Source organism: Stegodyphus dumicola, chromosome 3 (genome assembly GCF_044657685.1).
Source record: "Stegodyphus dumicola isolate Sdum_Otavi_A_Nest chromosome 3, ASM4465768v1".
In the NCBI taxonomy this organism is placed as follows: domain Eukaryota; kingdom Metazoa; phylum Arthropoda; class Arachnida; order Araneae; family Eresidae; genus Stegodyphus; species Stegodyphus dumicola.
The window spans coordinates 272994359-273013724 of NC_140770.1; the positions used below are offsets into that span (position 1 = coordinate 272994359).

General features: G+C 35.5%; 1 protein-coding gene across 3 annotated transcripts in view; it reads left to right on the forward strand.

The window, feature by feature from the left end:
* The window catches only part of LOC118182918 (receptor-type guanylate cyclase Gyc76C-like), a 731383-nt gene that overhangs the window by 557184 nt on the left and 154833 nt on the right, over window positions 1-19366 (forward strand). For all 3 annotated transcript variants that reach the window (XM_085814149.1, XM_085814148.1, XM_085814147.1), the window contains exons 9-10: window positions 4254-4332; window positions 13545-13647. In XM_085814149.1, coding sequence (XP_085670275.1) covers window positions 4254-4332; window positions 13545-13647 — 182 coding nt within the window. The remainder of the gene's footprint in view (window positions 1-4253; window positions 4333-13544; window positions 13648-19366) is intronic.

Sequence of the window (19366 nt, forward strand, 5' to 3'; positions counted from 1 at the left end):
CGATTCTATTAGAGACGATTATTACAGTGGTATCGTTCTCTCCGTTGTTAGATGCATTACTCTCAATCTAACTTAACTGTCATCGGGTACTTCCGCTAGTTTAAAATATTAATTCTTATAACTTATTGAAACACTGTTTCCTATAGTGTACGAAACTTCTAATTTACACTGAAGTGTTTGTAATAATATAATTTTTATAATCAGACGGCTCTCCACAATGTGACGTCTGATAGAATGTGAGAAAATAATTAAACAAATTTTGTCCATGTTTATGTTGTTGTTGGCGGCTTATAAATGACTACATCTAATAACCTAATATTAGTCTAGGATGCCCTCTAGGAAAGCATCTTTTTTCCTTAGGCAGATAGCTCTCGCAAAAGTAATAAAAGGAAATAATAATAATGCTTAATGAAACGAAACTTCAAGCGTAATGCCCTACAGCTCAACTTGTCCCATGCTGTTTTAAACATGTTGATGTCAGTATAGCTTTCAATATAGAGCTATTGCAATTTTTCCATTTAATTAATCAGTATTCAAGGAAGAGGTAACTAAAGAATGTAGCGCTGATGATCAGCCTGAAAACAAAGTCACACTTAAAATAGCCAGGCTATTAAGAAAACTAGTATATCAAACCTTATTCCATTTTTGCCATTCTAATGTGATAAAGTTTACGAAAATACTGGTGACAATGGCGAATTTGGCAGCTACGTTGAAGAGACGGGAGAAGTAGGACTTAATGCCCGCAGACCTGTTCTGTGTGTGTTCCATTGTCCACACAGCACTTTACCGTCCATTTACAATATTGTCATGAGCGTCGCAGTTCGGCTGAATAGAAAAGTGCTTGCGTGCTATTCTCAAATAATGAGAGGTAGGTTCAGTATGTAGATGCCAACTGAATCGGAATGAGAGTGGTATTACTTATGGTCCAGAAAATGTCGAGGAAAGGGTCCGGTATCTGAGATGCAGTATCATGGTATCGGCCGGCATTATGATCAAGAGCCGCACACCCTTTACATGTGGTTACAGCTGGGAGTATGACCAGTCAGCAATACATTGATGAAATTTTACTGCCTCGTATTCGCTTTTTCCGTGGTACTTTTGGTGATTAATTTCTTTTCATGATCTGCAACGCAGATGGCATCGAACTGCAACGCAGCATGGCTTTTCAGGATTGTCTGCACAGCGAGAATTTCCAATGCCTTTATAACCAGCATGTTCTCCAGATCTAAATCCCATTGAAAATGTTCGAATGCTCTGCGAAGGCGGAATTTCTGGTCAAAAATATCCTCCAGCGGACACGACAGTCATCCGTGCACTGACAGGGAACTGGAATCAGTACATCAACAGCTACTGGATAATGTTGTGCAAAGTATAAATGACGTATAGAAAGTAGCATCGCGATCCACGGTGACCACTTCTCGTACTGACACCTTTCTCAAAAGTTTCTATGCATTTTGTTTTTTCTATTTCTGCGTGCACAGCATCAAAGTGGCAAGAATTCTGGGAATGCCAAATTCTGAACAAGTTAAGGCAGGTAAAACCCAATTTGGAGAACTGGGAGTCGAGAGGGAATTGGAAGGAGGATGTACTACTGATTCGTTTACGAATTGGTCATTGCAGACTGACACATCAGTACCTCATGAAAAGAGATAATGAGCCTATTTGTGGCACTTGCAACGTTCCCCTTTCAGTCAATCACATTTTAACCTCTATCCTGCTTTTAGTCAAAAACGTGAATTTTATTATCACTCTACAAATGTTAACTTAACAGATCTCATTGGAAGAAACCCTCATATCAACCTCATAAGTTTTTTAAAAGACATCTCTTTTTACATATCATTTGAACTCCATTTTATCCTGCTCTACCTATTGCCAGAGCAGTTTTCAATCATTTCTGCCTGGACATTTTAAAGTCATTTCTCCATGCCTTCATCAGTATTTCAGGTTAATTTCATCAATTCACTTGATACAGTGTGTTTATACATCTCGAATTTTACTCACCATTTGTCTGGCGCATAATAACTCTCTAGGTTTTGTGCCATTTAAAAAATCAACCAACCAACCAACAGCATCAAAAGAGAACACTTTTTTACTTTTGAATGTTTCACATTTTTCTGCATTTCCCTGAACCATTAATGCCCTTTATTCTAATATCCCAACAGTGTGGCAAATGTACTTTATCCTGATTACCCTCGAACTCCGCTTAATGTTGTAGTACATTGCAATTTCAGATCGGTGCTTAACAATTTTCCAGCATTGTATATGACTGCAACCAACGATCCCGAATATAAAGGTCGTATAAAGACTTTCAACCCGGGTAAAGGCGAAGTTATATACCGGGTGATCAAAAAGTCAGTATAAATTTGAAAACTTAATAAATCACGGAATAATGTAGATAGAGAGGTAAAAATTGACACACATACTTAGAATGACATAGGGTTTTATTAAAACTGTCGTGGAAACTCCATTGCACGACGAAAAATTCACGGTAGGGGTTGGATTTACCGCATCTACTGTTATCGGGCCTTTTTTCTTCGAGGAAATGCGTGATTCTGGTTTTGTAACTGCTACCGTGACGGGTGAGAGGTACGCCGATATGTTACAGAATCGCATCGTCCCCAGCCTGGCTGATAAACACCTGCTGGAACATACGATTTTTATGCAGAATGGCGCTCCACTCCATATTGCTAGACGCGTGAAAGTTCTCTTGCGCGCGTCGTTTGGTGATGATCGTGTGCTCAGCCGCCACTTTTGTCATGCCTGGCCTCCCAGGTCTCCAGACCTCAGTCCGTGCGATTATTGGCTTTGGGGTTACCTGAAGTCGCAAGTGTATCGTGATCGACCAACATCTCTAGGGATGCTGAAAGACAACATCCGACGCCAGTGCCTCACCATAACTCCGGACATGCTTTACAGTGCTGTTCACAACATTATTCCTCGACTACATCTATTGTTGAGGAATGATGGTGAACATATTGAGCATTTTCTGTAAAGAACATCATCTTTGCTTTGTCTTAATTTGTTATGCTAATTATTGCTTTTCTGATCAGATTATTGCTTTTCTAATTATTGCTTTTCTAATAAAACCCCATGTCATTCTAAGTATGTGTGTCAATTTTTACCTCTCTATCTACATTAATCCGTGATTTATTAAGTTTTCAAATTTATACTGACTTTTTGATCACCCTGTATATATAGAGAGAGACGCTCACATATCTTGCTGCCAATTGCAACAAAACAGGCAGTTGCACATGTAGATACTATAGCAGTATCATATGTAAAATTTAAAGGTTCTACGACTAATTGTTTTTGAGTTGTGAGTATGTACATACGTATGTACAGACGTCACGGAAAACATTCCTTTTGGATCCATTTAAAATCCGTTTTTCAACCTACTTTGCATAAAAGAGTCCTTTTATCTGTCCTTACATAAAGATGTCACGCAAAAAAAAAATTGTCCAACTGGACTCGGGAGCGTTCAAAATGGATATTTCCATCGAGATATGATACGTTAAATTTTTTGCGATTACCAATAATACTTCCTTTACTTTGTACAAGGAAGTAAAAATAGCTTTAAAATAAAAGAAAAAAAATAAGTAGCTCTTCTGCAAATATTCATTTGGAAAACTGTTGATTTTGTATTCATTTACTTCAGCTACACAGAAGGCGGAAATATTCTACGTGTGGCAGCTTCCTACTGAAATCAGAAACTCCACTTCATTAAAAACTAAGTATTAAAAGACTCAAAGTTCTTACTTTGTTAATTCTAAACGTAAAGTATGTCACAGCAAAATAATAATCCTAGCATTAGCGAAAGCAATTTAAGTCAAAGGAATAGAGCTGCAGACATTTAAAATAAATAAATAATAGCTTACTAAAAATAATGTCAGTTGCGAATATAATCTTTTCTTTGAAGATCTAAGCAAATCTTAAACAAAACATACAGGAAACAGTGCAGCCGTTCTCTTCATTAAGATTATTTAAATTTCAATGTACTAATTTAGACAGCTCTGACTCGAGCGAAACTTTTCTCTAGGAAGAATTTGAATTTTGTCGCTAATAAATTTTATGTTGAGGCGTTATCTTTTACAACAGCAATGTGTGTTAACTGCATAGGATTTATACGCAGTCTTTATACTTTAATGATTGTGTGTAAAATGAAATAATTGGAGTTGTAGTTGGACTATAGCGAACTGCTTGTAAAGTGTGTTTATAATACTACTTAGAGTAACATTGCTTGTTTTCTCTTTCAGGTCTCATTCGTGAAATCATATCCGGAGTTCTATTTTTTACACTTTTGGTGTTATCCGTAATGTGCTGGATAATGTACAAGTAAGTTCGATCAGTTTCTTTGTTGTTGCTGTGCGGAACTGATGTTTTTTAATTTAATATTTTCAGTTTATTTTCTCGCAAGTCTACAACTGAGAAATACATTTTGTCATTCTGACGCGAGCAGAATTATTTTCCCGATATCAGTAAATTCTGAAATCAGTATCTATTAATGTAGAGATGTTGGAACTCCAACTGTGAAGAATATAAATTTATAGTAGACGTAAGCTTTTTATATAGCGAGCTAAAAGTATTTCCGAAAAATGTAAATCACACGCGGCCGAACAGCGTCTCGCTAGCTAATATCACCTGATGACCTGATGTGCACTTCGTTGTAACCAGCATTTCTGAAACCTAACCTTTATTTCTAAAACCTAACCACGATTAGAAACCCATACCCCGCTATAACCAGTAAATTCTTTATTAAAAACAAAAAATAAAATCTGAAAACTTTCAGATTTCACATTACGCCGAAAGGGGCGTTTTTTTAACTTTTTGTGTATTACCTTTATTCATTAAATATCAGTGCTCACCAGTGGCCGAGCGGTAAAGTCGCTGAACACTGGTAGTTTGGTCCGAGGTTCAAATCCCGCGAACGGGCTGGCTGCATGGGCGTTTTCGTGGTTTTCCCCATGTGTAACGTGTATACAAGCCGGTTTTCCTTAGAAAGTCTTCCACGAAGGCCCTCCCCTTTAGGCAGATAGCCCTAGTGTGAATTGCCGTAATTAAATAAACCAAACCATTAAATATCATGTTTTTCGCACTTAAACCATAAAATTCCTCTCAACAGCAATATCGCAAAATAATTTTAAAATGAGCCTATCTTTAAAATGTCCGATAGAAAGTCTCGCACGCTGAAGATGAAAGTGTTGTTTTTTTTTCGTACAGTGTTGCCATTGCTCGATTTGAAAATGTTGAGTTTTTTAATCAAAAATTCGTTAAAGGTTTACAATATATGAAATAGATAATATAAATAATTCCAAATTTGCGCTTCCAGATGCACATATTCGAGTGAAAACGTTTATTCAAAACTGGATAGCTCTAGGTAGCGTTGTTTTATCACAGTGCGAGAAACATATTACGAAACATAGTACGAAGATTAGAACGGTATCGATGGATTCGGAGAATTTTTTGTAATGCGAGGATACGCGTCTCGAATTTCAACTCGGCGCCGTTCCATAGATATTCGAGAAAAAAGAATTTGACACGTAGCCAACTCCCTCCAATAGCGAAAACCCAAGAAAGAAAGTGCAAAATGTAGGGAAAACGTAGGGGGGAAATTAGTTTTTAATTAATATATCGGCTAAATAAAGTCCCACGAAGACGCGAATGGTCAAAATGGCGTGCCACGGACCTGCGGAATCCAACGGTGTGCTTCACTAAGCCCGGGAGCGAGCCGTTTCGGAGGAGAAGATGTTTCTTCACCCCATATATATATGCGGCTTAAGTGTCTGTTTGTCGCCTATAGTTTATTGGTTGCTTGCGTAACTGTACTAGCCAATGGGGTGAAGTTGCCACGGCACAGGATTGCCGTTTCAATTGAGACGTAGATAATTTCCTGTAAAACTTGCCTTTGCTATGATCATCCATAAGTCTCAGGGCCAAACGCTTAAGCGTGTTGGCAATTCTTTACTTGAGCCTGAATTTGAACACGGTCAACTTTATATTGCCTGTTCAGGAATTCTTGAAAGAACGGACGTAAAATTGATGGTCCTCTGCAAGGCGAGCTTAAAAATGATAAAAAGATCTACACAAGAAATGTACACAGAAATGAAAAGTGTTCAAAGAGATCTTTGACATGTGAATTAACATTTCATTATTTAAATCACCTTTATTGACTGAGCTAGCGGTGGGCTCTTAAGAAGTGTAGCCCTAGTGGTTTCCTTCATTGTACTCTACCTTAGGCAATTAAGCAAGTAGAAGGGGGAAACCCCGTGGGGCAGTAACTACACCTTCTTAAACAGTAACCTTTAAGAAGGTATTGGCAGTAAGCAAAGGGGCGTCCTCGCTGCCTGCCCTGGGTAATTCAGTTTAAATTAGCAGACACCTTTGCACAAATAATTTTAATTACAATTTATAATATCTAGAACAGCGGTCATTTCGCATGACCGCCGGGCATTCTAGTTTTTTAATAATGAGGTGTACTATAAAAGCAATTATTTTCGCTAGGTTTTAATTTTCGCGGGGAAATATAAGTCTCGCGAAATATTATTTTTCACCTCAAATAATAATGAAAAATCAGTATTCTTATGCAGCAAGCAAGTCCCAATTTTTAATCATTTTGTTTCCCCGAAAATGCGTGATAGAGGGAGAAAAAAAGGAGTCTTTACTGAAGAATAATAACGAACGCGTGTAATCCAAGGTTACACACACCCAGCCTGTTTGAAAAAGACTTTTCCATTTTTGGCGAAAAATCGCGTAGTTTGGCGTCTTTTCTTTTATAGGAAAAACGGTCGACGGAATTTTCCGTAAGTATCTAATTATGTGTGTAATTTAGTGTAAATAGTTGTAAAATTTAAAGTGAAATTTGGGGCTGCTTAAGCGAGATCAATTTCTGTACGTCTGGTCTTATTTTACTGAGCTTTAACCGTAAATTAGGAGTCACTTTTAAATTTGTTCTGTGTTTATTTTTAAAATATAACATGGAAGGAAATTCTTTCTCACACAAATAGATTGTCCAAAAAAGCAATAAAAATTTTATAGCTTTTTTTTTTAAATGCGTTTAAATTCTTTTTCCGGTTCAGCCAAATGTTAACAAATGTGTTATTTTTGAAAGAGTTCGATCACATAATAATTCTCTCAATTATTCTTTTTCTTCGGGAGAGTTTTGGATTTAATTGTAAAATTACTTTGTTTCTTCTTTTTCTCTTGCTTACCACCAGTGATACGCGTAACATTGGTTGAAAATCGCTACTCTATTCCATTTAGCAGATTAGCTTTATTCCTTTTTTTTTTTTTTTTTTTTAAACTAAATTACCTTAAAAATGTCATTTGAGTATTTTAAATTTGTAGTATTTTTTAAATCTTTTGTTTAATGCATTAATTTCATTAGAACAAAATATTATAAACTAGCCTTTGTGTGGCTGTTAAGTGTATCGTAAAAATGCCTAAAGGAAACACCAAACATTAAAAAACATTAAATTTAAGACCTGCACAGAATTTTACTCTGCAGAAAAACTTTATCAAAAAAAAATCTGATGTGTACACCAGATGACCTCGTGTACGGAATATAAAATTTATACATCAAATATTAAATGCACTTTTTTCTTGCAATTCATTTAAACTTATTGAATTGAATTAAATCTACTTCGTCGATAGCGCATAAACCACAATAAAATCAATGCAGTCTTTAATGTTCACTATATTTGTTTACCATAGCGACACTCTGGTGCTAGGTTCACATAACAGCGTTACATTTCGTTCATATTATAACACAGAATGCACAAAATTTATATCATTTGAAGAATTAGCAAATCGCTGCCACATGTTCTATTCAAATAGTACTATAATAAAGCTAGAACTATGTATAAAAGAAATCAAGCAAACAAAACAAAACAGAAACAGTTGTTCACAGACGATTGAGTATTTCTCATTTAATTAATTCAGTTCTCACTTCGCGAGAAGGCAAAAATACATAAAAACTCAAAATATCTATATTAAAAATTACGAAGTAAATCTTAAACACTTATTTCTTCGAAAAAATTCAGAAAGGAATAAACATGATTTAATTCGCAATAATAAATGAAGGCGTTATCTTTGTTGTTGCGAAGCTAACTTTCTCTAGATCGGCAACAAATCCACTAGTCTGCTATTTCAAATGTAAACAAGCAATGGCCGCCATTAAAAAATTATTAGGCTTAGCCGCACTTTAACAACTTTTAAATTGTTAATAACTCTAAAAATATTACATGCAAACTTACTAAACGCATAAAAATCTTAACCGGAAGATATGAACAACATAATTCAATCATTTTTTTTAGCAACAAATACACAATTTACAAAAATACCAAAGTATAGAGACTGAGATCACTGAGCCGGGTAACAGATTAAATATATATATATATATTAAGAAAAATAAAGAATATGTAAAAGATTAAATTAGCAGCGTAAATGAATTTCCCTTCTGTATTCTAAAAATAGCAACATCTATTTCCACTGCGTCGTTTCGAGAAAACTCTATGTCATCTGACTCTTACGTAATTCTGATGATGTAACTGGAACTAAAACTCAAGCAGTCAATAATAATTTTACAGCAATATTAACTATCCAATCAAAATGTTTTGAGAACCAAAAATAACGCAGTTTGATTTAAGATTTTATCCTGAAGATTACGCACTTTCTTTCTACGCTTTGGCCTAGCTAGACTGCTGTCTGTCTGCTGCTGCTTAATTGCTACAAAGCTATCAAAAAATGTAAGCGTTTTGAAACAGGCACATTTAATATGCCGACTTGTGTATAGCTGTAACATGTTGCTGAAAATAAAACTGAAGATTTAATCTGCATTCGCCTCCAATTTACTAGACATTATGGATCAACACTTCTACGCCATCAAAATTCCTGCTCCTGAATATATTACATATATACGTTTAGTGCGGCCGATTGCAACCAAAAGATGAGGTGCACATCTACATCTTATTGCAGTCCTATATACAAATTTCAACGTTCTGAGGCTACTCGTTTTTGAGTTATGCAAGATACGTACATACAGATGCCACGAAAAATTCTCTTCAGAATTCATTTTAAATCAGTTTTATAATTTTTTGGAGGAAAGGCCTCTTTTATTCTGTCCTTACGTACAGATGTCACGCAATGACATGTTAAATTGCATTCGATAGCGGTCAAAATGCATATTTTCGTTGAAATATGATGCCTGAAACTTTTCACGGTTACAATACTTCCTTTTTACTTCGTACAAGGAAGTAAAAAAGAAAAAAAATCAACAAAAATGTATCGCATATTAAAAAAATTACAATGAAATAAGCAATAGCCCTTAGTATATATATTATTTATCCTAATGAATAAAGTAACCAACTTCCCATAGCAGAAAGAATCATATTAAACTTTTCAGTATCTTAAAAGCAGTGAAATAAGCAATAAATATTTTATCTCATATATTCAACAGTCAGCAATCCAGTATACAAAGCATTGAGTGAAAAACTGTTACCGAAACCACATTTCTAAAAGAATGAAACTATTCAAAATGATGCGATTCCATCGGAAAAGATAAAATTTTAAAAAATCCGATTTGAATTTTTAAAAAATCACTTCGAGGTGCACTGGCTTTTGTCTAGATGCACCTGTGTACCAAACTTTGTAGACCCGGGTCTATTAGCTTACGCGCAGCAAGAACTAAAGACACACTGACAAACTTTTTCTTTTATTATATGTAGAGATTTATTACTTTTTTTATTTTATCTGAGGTTAGAAATGCATTTATTAAATTGAAAGAGTTAGAAATACAAAATTAATTGTATTTCTGAACTTGTTACATGTTTCCTTTTTTTTTTTTTTTTTTTTTTATGTTTTTACTGCCTTTTAACATTTGTCACTCTCTTACGAGAACAGTTTTATGACCTTGACTGCAAGTGAGAATTTATGCTCTTTCAGTTATTCTCTTCTCACCTTTAGCGTTCTGCTGTGTGCCATTTCGACAGAAACTTAATCCCTTTGCCATAAACGTAACAACGTACCCATAAAAATGACAAAGCGTATGTTGTGATAAAACAGGAAGACGATTTTGATAGGTCATATTTTAACTCACCATGTCCTCTCTCACTCTGTTGACACATTTTTACGGTCTGCGTTTGAATATCTGTCATTAAGTATCTGCAAAAATTAAATTTATTTTAAAGCACTTCCAATATACAGGGTGGTTATAATTAAATGCTCATAAAAGGAAAACTACTGGACCAAAAATTATCAAACTTGGTAATCTTGTAAAGGAAATCATAGGAATTTGTTTTCGGCAAAACAAAGTTCAAAAACTAGCCACCAGGGAGCAAATGGCACAATGTCGTTAAAAGAACTATAACTGTAAAGAACTACGCAATGTCGTTAAAAGAACTATGGCATGAAGGCATCAGTTCAAACTGTGTTTAATCGTTTTTGAAAAATCGTTTACAAAGCGTGTTCAATTGTGGCGTCCACTATTTCCGAAAGCATGTTAATCGCATTACTGCATTCTCAACAGCAGCTCTTAGCATATCAGGAGGAATGTTACGGACATGTCGGTGTATCGCATCTTTCAATTTCGCCAGATTAATTTGCATAAATCATTTGCTTCTTCCTGCCGTACGCCTGTTACAAGCCATCGTGGTTTTGCCTCACTCGACAAACAGTTTCGTTTTAGAAACTATTAAAAACGTTTTAAACCGATATCTTCATGTCTTAGGGCCGAATTCAGACTTCAAAAATTACAAATTAGCGATCTGTAATAAAATTTATTTCCGGAATGGGCACCCTTTTGCGAGTGATTTGCGATTTCACATTTTCTCGTCGCTAATTTGTGGTTTTCACGGACGCATTTCTCCGACAGACGGATGGCGCACTCGACTTTCATCGCCTTTGAATGATAATTTTGTTTAGGTCAATGTTTAGGTTATACAGCATGTTAAACGCGTGTAATAAAAGGTTAAGTTAGATTCCGACCCTTATTTCGTTTAACAATATTGTATACAGCTCTATTCCCCCCCTGGTGGTGAGTTTTAAACTTTTTTTTTTACACGAGATATAAATTCCTATAACCTCCATTATACGATTACCAAGTTTGATAAGATTTAGTCCGGTAGTTTTCCTTTTATGACCATTTTAAAGTAGAACTTTAATTATAACCATCCTGTAAAGTTCTTAACAAAAGTAATGAGACATGAACCCTGCAAAAGCTGCATAATTTAGACACCATAAAAGAATTAAAAAAGCAAATTGATATTACTTGTCAGCGTATGTTTAGATTTGCTTATATGGTATAGATATGGCTAGCCTATAAATAAAAGATTACTGCTGAATAGTATCAAAATCCCAATTACTGTATCAAAAATTCATAAATCGTTAAACTTCACAACAGAAAATAATGAGTTATTTGAGTATGGCAAAACACTTGAGGACTATTTGGCTAAAGGTAGGAATTAATTTAGAAGTCAAACAACAAAAATCAGCGTTATATTTGCAAATTTTGACAGGACTAGTTTCTATATTTTTAACCAACCATCATCCTCAGCTGCCAAAGCGCAAGTGAACGAGATAAAATATAGCGATTAGATATGATAAGACAACAATGGCTGGACAGGAGTTAAGCTGCTAGCGCCATCTATTGATGAAACGAGAACTATAAGATAATTTCCTTAAAGGCTGAAGGCAAAGGTGAATTGGAATTCGGGTCGTTAACTAGAACAGAAAGATTTTTTTAATGTGAAATGCTTCTAGAAAATCCAATTCACCAATGGAAGATGTTTTTTGAATAATTTTGGAAGCAGAAAAGTTGAAAGTGTGATTTTTGGACCAACAATGCTGGGCAACAGAGGACTTCTGTGTTTTCTTTTTTCTAACATATGCCTCATGTTCCTTAACGTAAAATTTTAAGGCTCTCTTAATTTGACCAATGTAAATTATGCCCCACTGGCAAGGAATCCTGTAAATACCGCAGAAATTCATATCCGGAATGGGAATCTCGGGATTTTATTGATAGGAGAATAAACGACCCGAAAGTTAAATATCTAAAATACGTGCCACTTTATAGCTAAATGATGGTAAGAAAGAAATGACAACAGAATTATGTTAATACCTGTTGGGCGTGTTATTTTATCTTAATTAAAGGCGGGAATGTCTTCATGGAAGGCTTTCTAACGCAAACTGGCTCAAATTCACGTTACACATAGGGAAAACACCATAATCACCCATATTAGTCTGACCAATGACCATTCGCCTGGGTTCGAACCCAAATGGAACTTCTAAAATTCCAAATCTTAGTCAGTCCCTGCTGCTAATGTTGGGGCTTAGAAAACGAGAGAAAACTTTTTGGATGTATTCATGATTTTAAGTTGTTAAAACCACAGAAATAATATTGAAAGAGCAGAATTGTAGATAACAATTAAGTAGATACCAAAAGTAAAAGCAGAATTGACACACTATATCTGTTTAACTTTTAACAAGCAACTTTGCGAAGTTAATTAGTTTATGGATAGGTTATGCAAAAGTTCCAGTAGTAGAGCAAAACATGTATGAAAGTTTCAGAAGGAGGAATTGTGTGGATCTTTTATGTTATCTGAAGTATTACTCATCTGTCCTGAAATTTACTCTAGTTTGCAAGTGAAGTCTATTGCTACTTGATATGTATACTATGTTTTCATATTCTAATTATTTTTGCCCCACCTAAAAGCGATCCTACACCCGAAGACGTTCTTATTTCCCATTGAGAAATTCAGCGGTTTATGGATTTTGATGTCTGCCCGACTCATTACCTTTTCCCCTTTTATTTATAGGCTAAATATGTCTACACGTTTAACTTTTTGAGGGACAGGAAAAGGCAATTAACTTTTCCAGCAAAGCTCTTGTTTTAGTTACTTTATCGGGTGTTACAATAAAATTATTTACGACAATTGCACATATTTTGTCCAAGACGCGTGAAAAAATGACCACTTCTGGTGGTTAGTGTCAGCGACCACCGCCCACAGAACAAACACATCCCTACAAATCAGTCTCTATGGTACTCATGGAAACAGTTTTTCTTTTTCAAGCAGAGTGCAACTTTGCGTGTGCTGCATTCCCACACTCTTCTTACTGGCTTTCTTCTTGGTGCTTCAGAGTGCACATCGTCGTGTTGTTGTCTTCCATGGCTGATGCTTATTTTCTTGAAGACGAATTGCTGTATCAACTTATGTTTCTTGATTGGCTTATGTTTCTTGATTGCCACTAGTGAGCTACAAGGGATATTTAGAAACAGTCAGTCTTGAAAAACACTCACACGAGTGAGTAAGACGTTCAGTAGAAAAGGTGGTTACTGTAGGTACCACCGCCCTACAAAGAGTTAAACAAATCGTACTCTTAATCGACAAAAAAACAAAAATTAGCGCGTGCAGTTTCTTCTATTTTAATTGCGCGAAGTTGGTCGTAATTCGCAGAAATTCTTTTCTCTCGGATAAGCAATTATTGTTTTATAAATGTTTTCACTAATTTATGCATTAAATAAATATATAAGATGTATGTCTCTTTGTTTTCAGAAAGTGGAAGTATGAACAAGAAATAGCTGGTCTCCTATGGAAAATTCCATTGCAGGATATACAGCGATATGGTTCGAATGGTTTTGTTTCGTCGCCAAGTAGAGTAAGCATTTGGAATTATTTGTCTTGAGTAACTTTCTACCATTTGGTTTGGTTTATATGATTACGGGCAAAGCCTCGAGGGGCTATCTGCCTAAGGGCAGGGATGCCTTCGTGGAGGACTTTCTAAAGGAACATTGCTGGTATACAACTTACACATGAGTAAAACCACGAAAACGCCCATGAAGCCAGCCCATTCGCGGGATTCGAACCTCGAACCGAACTACCAGTGTTCAGCAACTTAACCACTCGACCGCTGGTGAGAACTTTCTACGGAGTAAAGGTAGAGTAGCTTTAAAATTATTAAATGTAATCAAATACTCGAGAGCAGTCTGGCTAAGTTTACTCGATTATGGCAAAGCGCACGAGGGCTATCTGGCTAAGAGAAGAGGAACTTTCGTGGAGGACTTTTTAAGGTAAACTGGCTTGCTTCCACGTTATACGCAAGGAAAACAATTTAAAGCTTCCAAGCTGCTAATCTATAACTACTAACGTTTATAGTTCTTACCGCTTGACCTCTTTATAAAGCAAAAGCTTTCGAAACTTCAGATCACTTTGATAAAGCAAATTGATCGTGGAAGCAATATATTGAAGAAATATCAGATATATTTAAAACAATTATAAGAACTTGCTATATAGGTATTCACGAGAGGATTAAAATAGTGATATCGATGATAACTGGAAGTGCTGTAATTATTATCCTCTATCGATGATAATTGGAAGTGTTGTAATTTCTGTCGGTTGGTATCAGACCGCTGCCCGTTGAATTTATAGACGAGGCCCACCAGCGGCCGGGCTGTTAAGACGCTGATCAGTAAAGTCGCTGAACACTGGTAGTTCGGCCCGAAGTTCGAATCCGGCGAATGGGTTGGATGCATGCGGGTTTTCGTAGTTTTCCCCATGTATAACGTGTATAGTAGCCAGTTTCCCTTATAAAATCTTCCACGAAGGCATATCTCACCTTAGACAGAAAGCACTCGAGGCTTTGCCGTAATCAAATAAACCAAACCAAACCAAACCGAACGGGCTGACTGCACGGGCGTTTTCGTGGTTTTCCCATTGTTTAACTTGTAAACGAGCCAGTTTCCCTTCGAACGTCCTCCACGAAGGCATCCCTTTCCTTAGACAAATAGCCCCCGAGTTTGAAAAAAGTGCTAATTTAGATCCAACACTAAATAAATTCCTCTATTCTCTGCATGTCAATGTATTATTTTGATGGGTTTTAGAAAAGAAAATTTTAACTTTTTTAAAAGAACAAAATGAAATTTATCTTTCTGACATACCTTTACTTTTAACCAAGGTTTCACGCTACTGAAATTGTTATCAATAGTAGGTGTGTGCTGTTATTTAAATGTATTTGATTCAGATATCGCTGAAGTCACAAGATTTTATAAGGACTTTGATAAATACGTAATAGAATTTGATTATAAGATTGGTTTCTTGATTACTTCGAGCCATTGATAAGTTAACCTAAGCATATGGAGGTGTTTTCGTGACCAATTTTATAAAGCCTAAAGTTCATAAAACTAACAAAACCTTGCTTTCATAACAAGCATGAATGAAATTACATGAGCTTCGCCAAATGTCGGAAATATTTTGCCTTTCAGTCTTCCCCAAATGAAATTTTAGTGCACTTTATTTTAAAAATAAACAGTATTATTGAATTTTGGTAAAAGAGCGAAATTTTAAAATTATAATCCCTCGCCCTCCCCAACAACTGTCACTTGCTTGAACACATTCGGCTACAATGGCTAGAACCTATCGATCATTTAATTGTTTCATCATGAAGAACATCGTCGAGGGTGAATAGAAGAAGTAAAGAGACGCACGCCAAACACCCATATCTTATAACGAGACTATCACCGAAACCATCACCGAAATTATAAAGTGGGATCTATAACCATCACCGAAATTATAAAGTGGGATCTATAACCATCACCGAAATTATAAAGTGGGATCTATCTATTTTGCCTTTCAGTCTTCCCCAAATGAAATTTTAGTGCACTTTATTTTAAAAATAAACAGTATTATTGTATTTTGGTAAAAGAGCGAAATTTTAAAATTATAATACCTCGCACTCCCCAACAACTGTCACTTGCTTGAACACATTCGGCTACAATGGCTAGAACCTATCGATCATTTAATTGTTTCATCATGAAGAACATCGTCGAAGTTGAATAGAAGAAGTAAAGAGACGCACGCCAAACACCCATATCTTATAACGAGACTATAACCATCACCGAAATTATAAAGTGGGATCTATCTATTTTGCCTTTCAGTCTTCCCCAAATGAAATTTTAGTGCACTTTATTTTAAAAATAAACAGTATTATTGAAGTTTGGTAAAAGAGCGAAATTTTAAAATTATAATCCCTCGCACTCCCCAACAACTGTCACTTGCTTGAACACATTCGGCTACAATGGCTAGAACATATCGATCATTTAATTGTTTCATCATGAAGAACATCGTCGAAGGTGAATAGAAGTAAAGAGACACACGCCAAACACCCATATCTTATAACGAGACTATAACCATCACCGAAATTACAAAGTGGGATCTATCTATTTTGCCTTTCAGTCTTCCCCAAATGAAATTTTAGTGCACTTTATTTTAAAAATAAACAGTATTATTGAATTTTGGTAAAAGAGCGAAATTTTAAAATTATAATCCTCGCACTCCCCAACAACTGTCACTTGCTTGAACACATTCGGCTACAATGGCTAGAACCTATCGATCATTTAATTGTTTCATCATGAAGAACATCGTCGAAGGTGAATAGAAGAAGTAAAGAGACGCACGCCAAACACCCATATCTTATAACGAGACTATAACCATCACCGAAATTATAAAGTGGGATCTATCTATTTTGTCTTTCAGTTTCCCCAAATGAAAATTTAGTGCACTTTATTTTAAAAATAAACAGTATTATTGAAGTTTGGTAAAAGAGCGAAATTTTAAAATTATAATCCCTCGCACTCCCCAACAACTGTCACTTGCTTGAACACATTCGGCTACAATGGCTAGAACATATCGATCATTTAATTGTTTCATCATGAAGAACATCGTCGAAGGTGAATAGAAGAAGTAAAGAGACGCACGCCAAACACCCATATCTTATAACGAGACTATAACCATCACCGAAATTATAAAGTGGGATCTATCTATTTTGTCTTTCAGTTTCCCCAAATGAAAATTTAGTGCACTTTATTTTAAAAATAAACAGTATTATTGAAGTTTGGTAAAAGAGCGAAATTTTAAAATTATAATCCCTCGCACTCCCCAACAACTGTCACTTGCTTGAACACATTCGGCTACAATGGCTAGAACATATCGATCATTTAATTGTTTCATCATGAAGAACATCGTCGAAGGTGAATAGAAGAAGTAAAGAAACGCACGCCAAACACCCATATCTTATAACGAGACTATAACCATCACCGAAATTATAAAGTGGGATCTATCTATTTTGCCTTTCAGTCTTCCCCAAATGAAATTTTAGTGCACTTTATTTTAAAAATAAACAGTATTATTGAAGTTTGGTAAAAGAGCGAAATTTTAAAATTATAATCCCTCGCACTCCACAACAACTGTCACTTGCTTGAACACATTCGGCTACAATGGCTAGAACCTATCGATCATTTAATTGTTTCATCATGAAGAACATCGTCGAAGGTGAATAGAAGAAGTAAAGAGACGCACGCCAAACACCCATATCTTATAACGAGACTATAACCATCACAGAAATTATAAAGTGGGATCTATCTATTTTGCCTTTCAGTCTTCCCCAAATGAAATTTTAGTGCACTTTATTTTAAAAATAAACAGTATTATTGAATTTTGGTAAAAGAGCGAAATTTTAAAATTATAATCCCTCGCAATCCCCAACAACTGTCACTTGCTCGAACACATTCGGCTACAATGGCTAGAACATATCGATCATTTAATTGTTTCATCATGAAGAACATCGTCGAAGGTGAATAGAAGAAGTAAAGAGACGCACGCCAAACACCCATATCTTATAACGAGACTATAACCATCACCGAAATTATAAAGTGGGATCTATCTATTTTGCCTTTCAGTCTTCCCCAAATGAAATTTTAGTGCACTTTACTTTAAAAATAAACAGTATTATTGAATTTTGGTAAAAGAGCGAAATTTTAAAATTATAATCCCTCGCACTCCCCAACAACTGTCACTTGCTTGAACACATTCGGCTAGAATGGCTAGAACCTATCGATCATTTAATTGTTTCATCATGAAGAACATCGTCGAAGGTGAATAGAAGAAGTAAAGAGACGCACGCCAAACACCCATATCTTATAACGAGACTATAACCATCACCGAAATTATAAAGTGGGATCTATCTATTTTGCCTTTCAGTCTTCCCCAAATGAAATTTTAGTGCACTTTATTTTAAAAATAAACAGTATTATTGAATTTTGGTAAAAGAGCGAAATTTTAAAATTTAATCCCTCGCACTCCCCAACAACTGTCACTTGCTTGAACACATTCGGCTACAATGGCTAGAACCTATCGATCATTTAATTGTTTCATCATGAAGAACATCGTCGAAGGTGAATAGAAGAAGTAAAGAGACACACGCCAAACACCCATATCTTATAACGAGACTATAACCATCACAGAAATTATAAAGTGGGATCTATCTATTTTGCCTTTCAGTCTTCCCCAAATGAAATTTTAGTGCACTTTATTTTAAAAATAAACAGTATTATTGAATTTTGGTAAAAGAGCGAAATTTTAAAATTATAATCCCTCGCACTCCCCAACAACTGTCACTTGCTCGAACACATTCGGCTACAATGGCTAGAACATATCGATAATTTAATTGTTTCATCATGAAGAACATCGTCGAAGGTGAATAGAAGAAGTAAAGAGACGCACGCCAAACACCCATATCTTATAACGAGACTATAACCATCACCGAAATTATAAAGTGGGATCTATCTATTTTGCCTTTCAGTCTTCCCCAAATGAAATTTTAGTGCACTTTATTTTAAAAATAAACAGTATTATTGAATTTTGGTAAAAGAGCGAAATTTTAAAATTATAATCCCTCGCACTCCCCAACAACTGTCACTTGCTTGAACACATTCGGCTAGAATGGCTAGAACCTATCGATCATTTAATTGTTTCATCATGAAGAACATCGTCGAAGGTGAATAGAAGAAGTAAAGAGACACACGCCAAACACCCATATCTTATAACGAGACTATAACCATCACAGAAATTATAAAGTGGGATCTATCTATTTTGCCTTTCAGTCTTCCCCAAATGAAATTTTAGTGCACTTTATTTTAAAAATAAACAGTATTATTGAATTTTGGTAAAAGAGCGAAATTTTAAAATTATAATCCCTCGCACTCCCCAACAACTGTCACTTGCTCGAACACATTCGGCTACAATGGCTAGAACATATCGATAATTTAATTGTTTCATCATGAAGAACATCGTCGAAGGTGAATAGAAGAAGTAAAGAGACGCACGCCAAACACCCATATCTTATAACGAGACTATAACCATCACCGAAATTATAAAGTGGGATCTATCTATTTTGCCTTTCAGTCTTCCCCAAATGAAATTTTAGTGCACTTTATTTTAAAAATAAACAGTATTATTGAATTTTGGTAAAAGAGCGAAATTTTAAAATTATAATCCCTCGCACTCCCCAACAACTGTCACTTGCTTGAACACATTCGGCTACA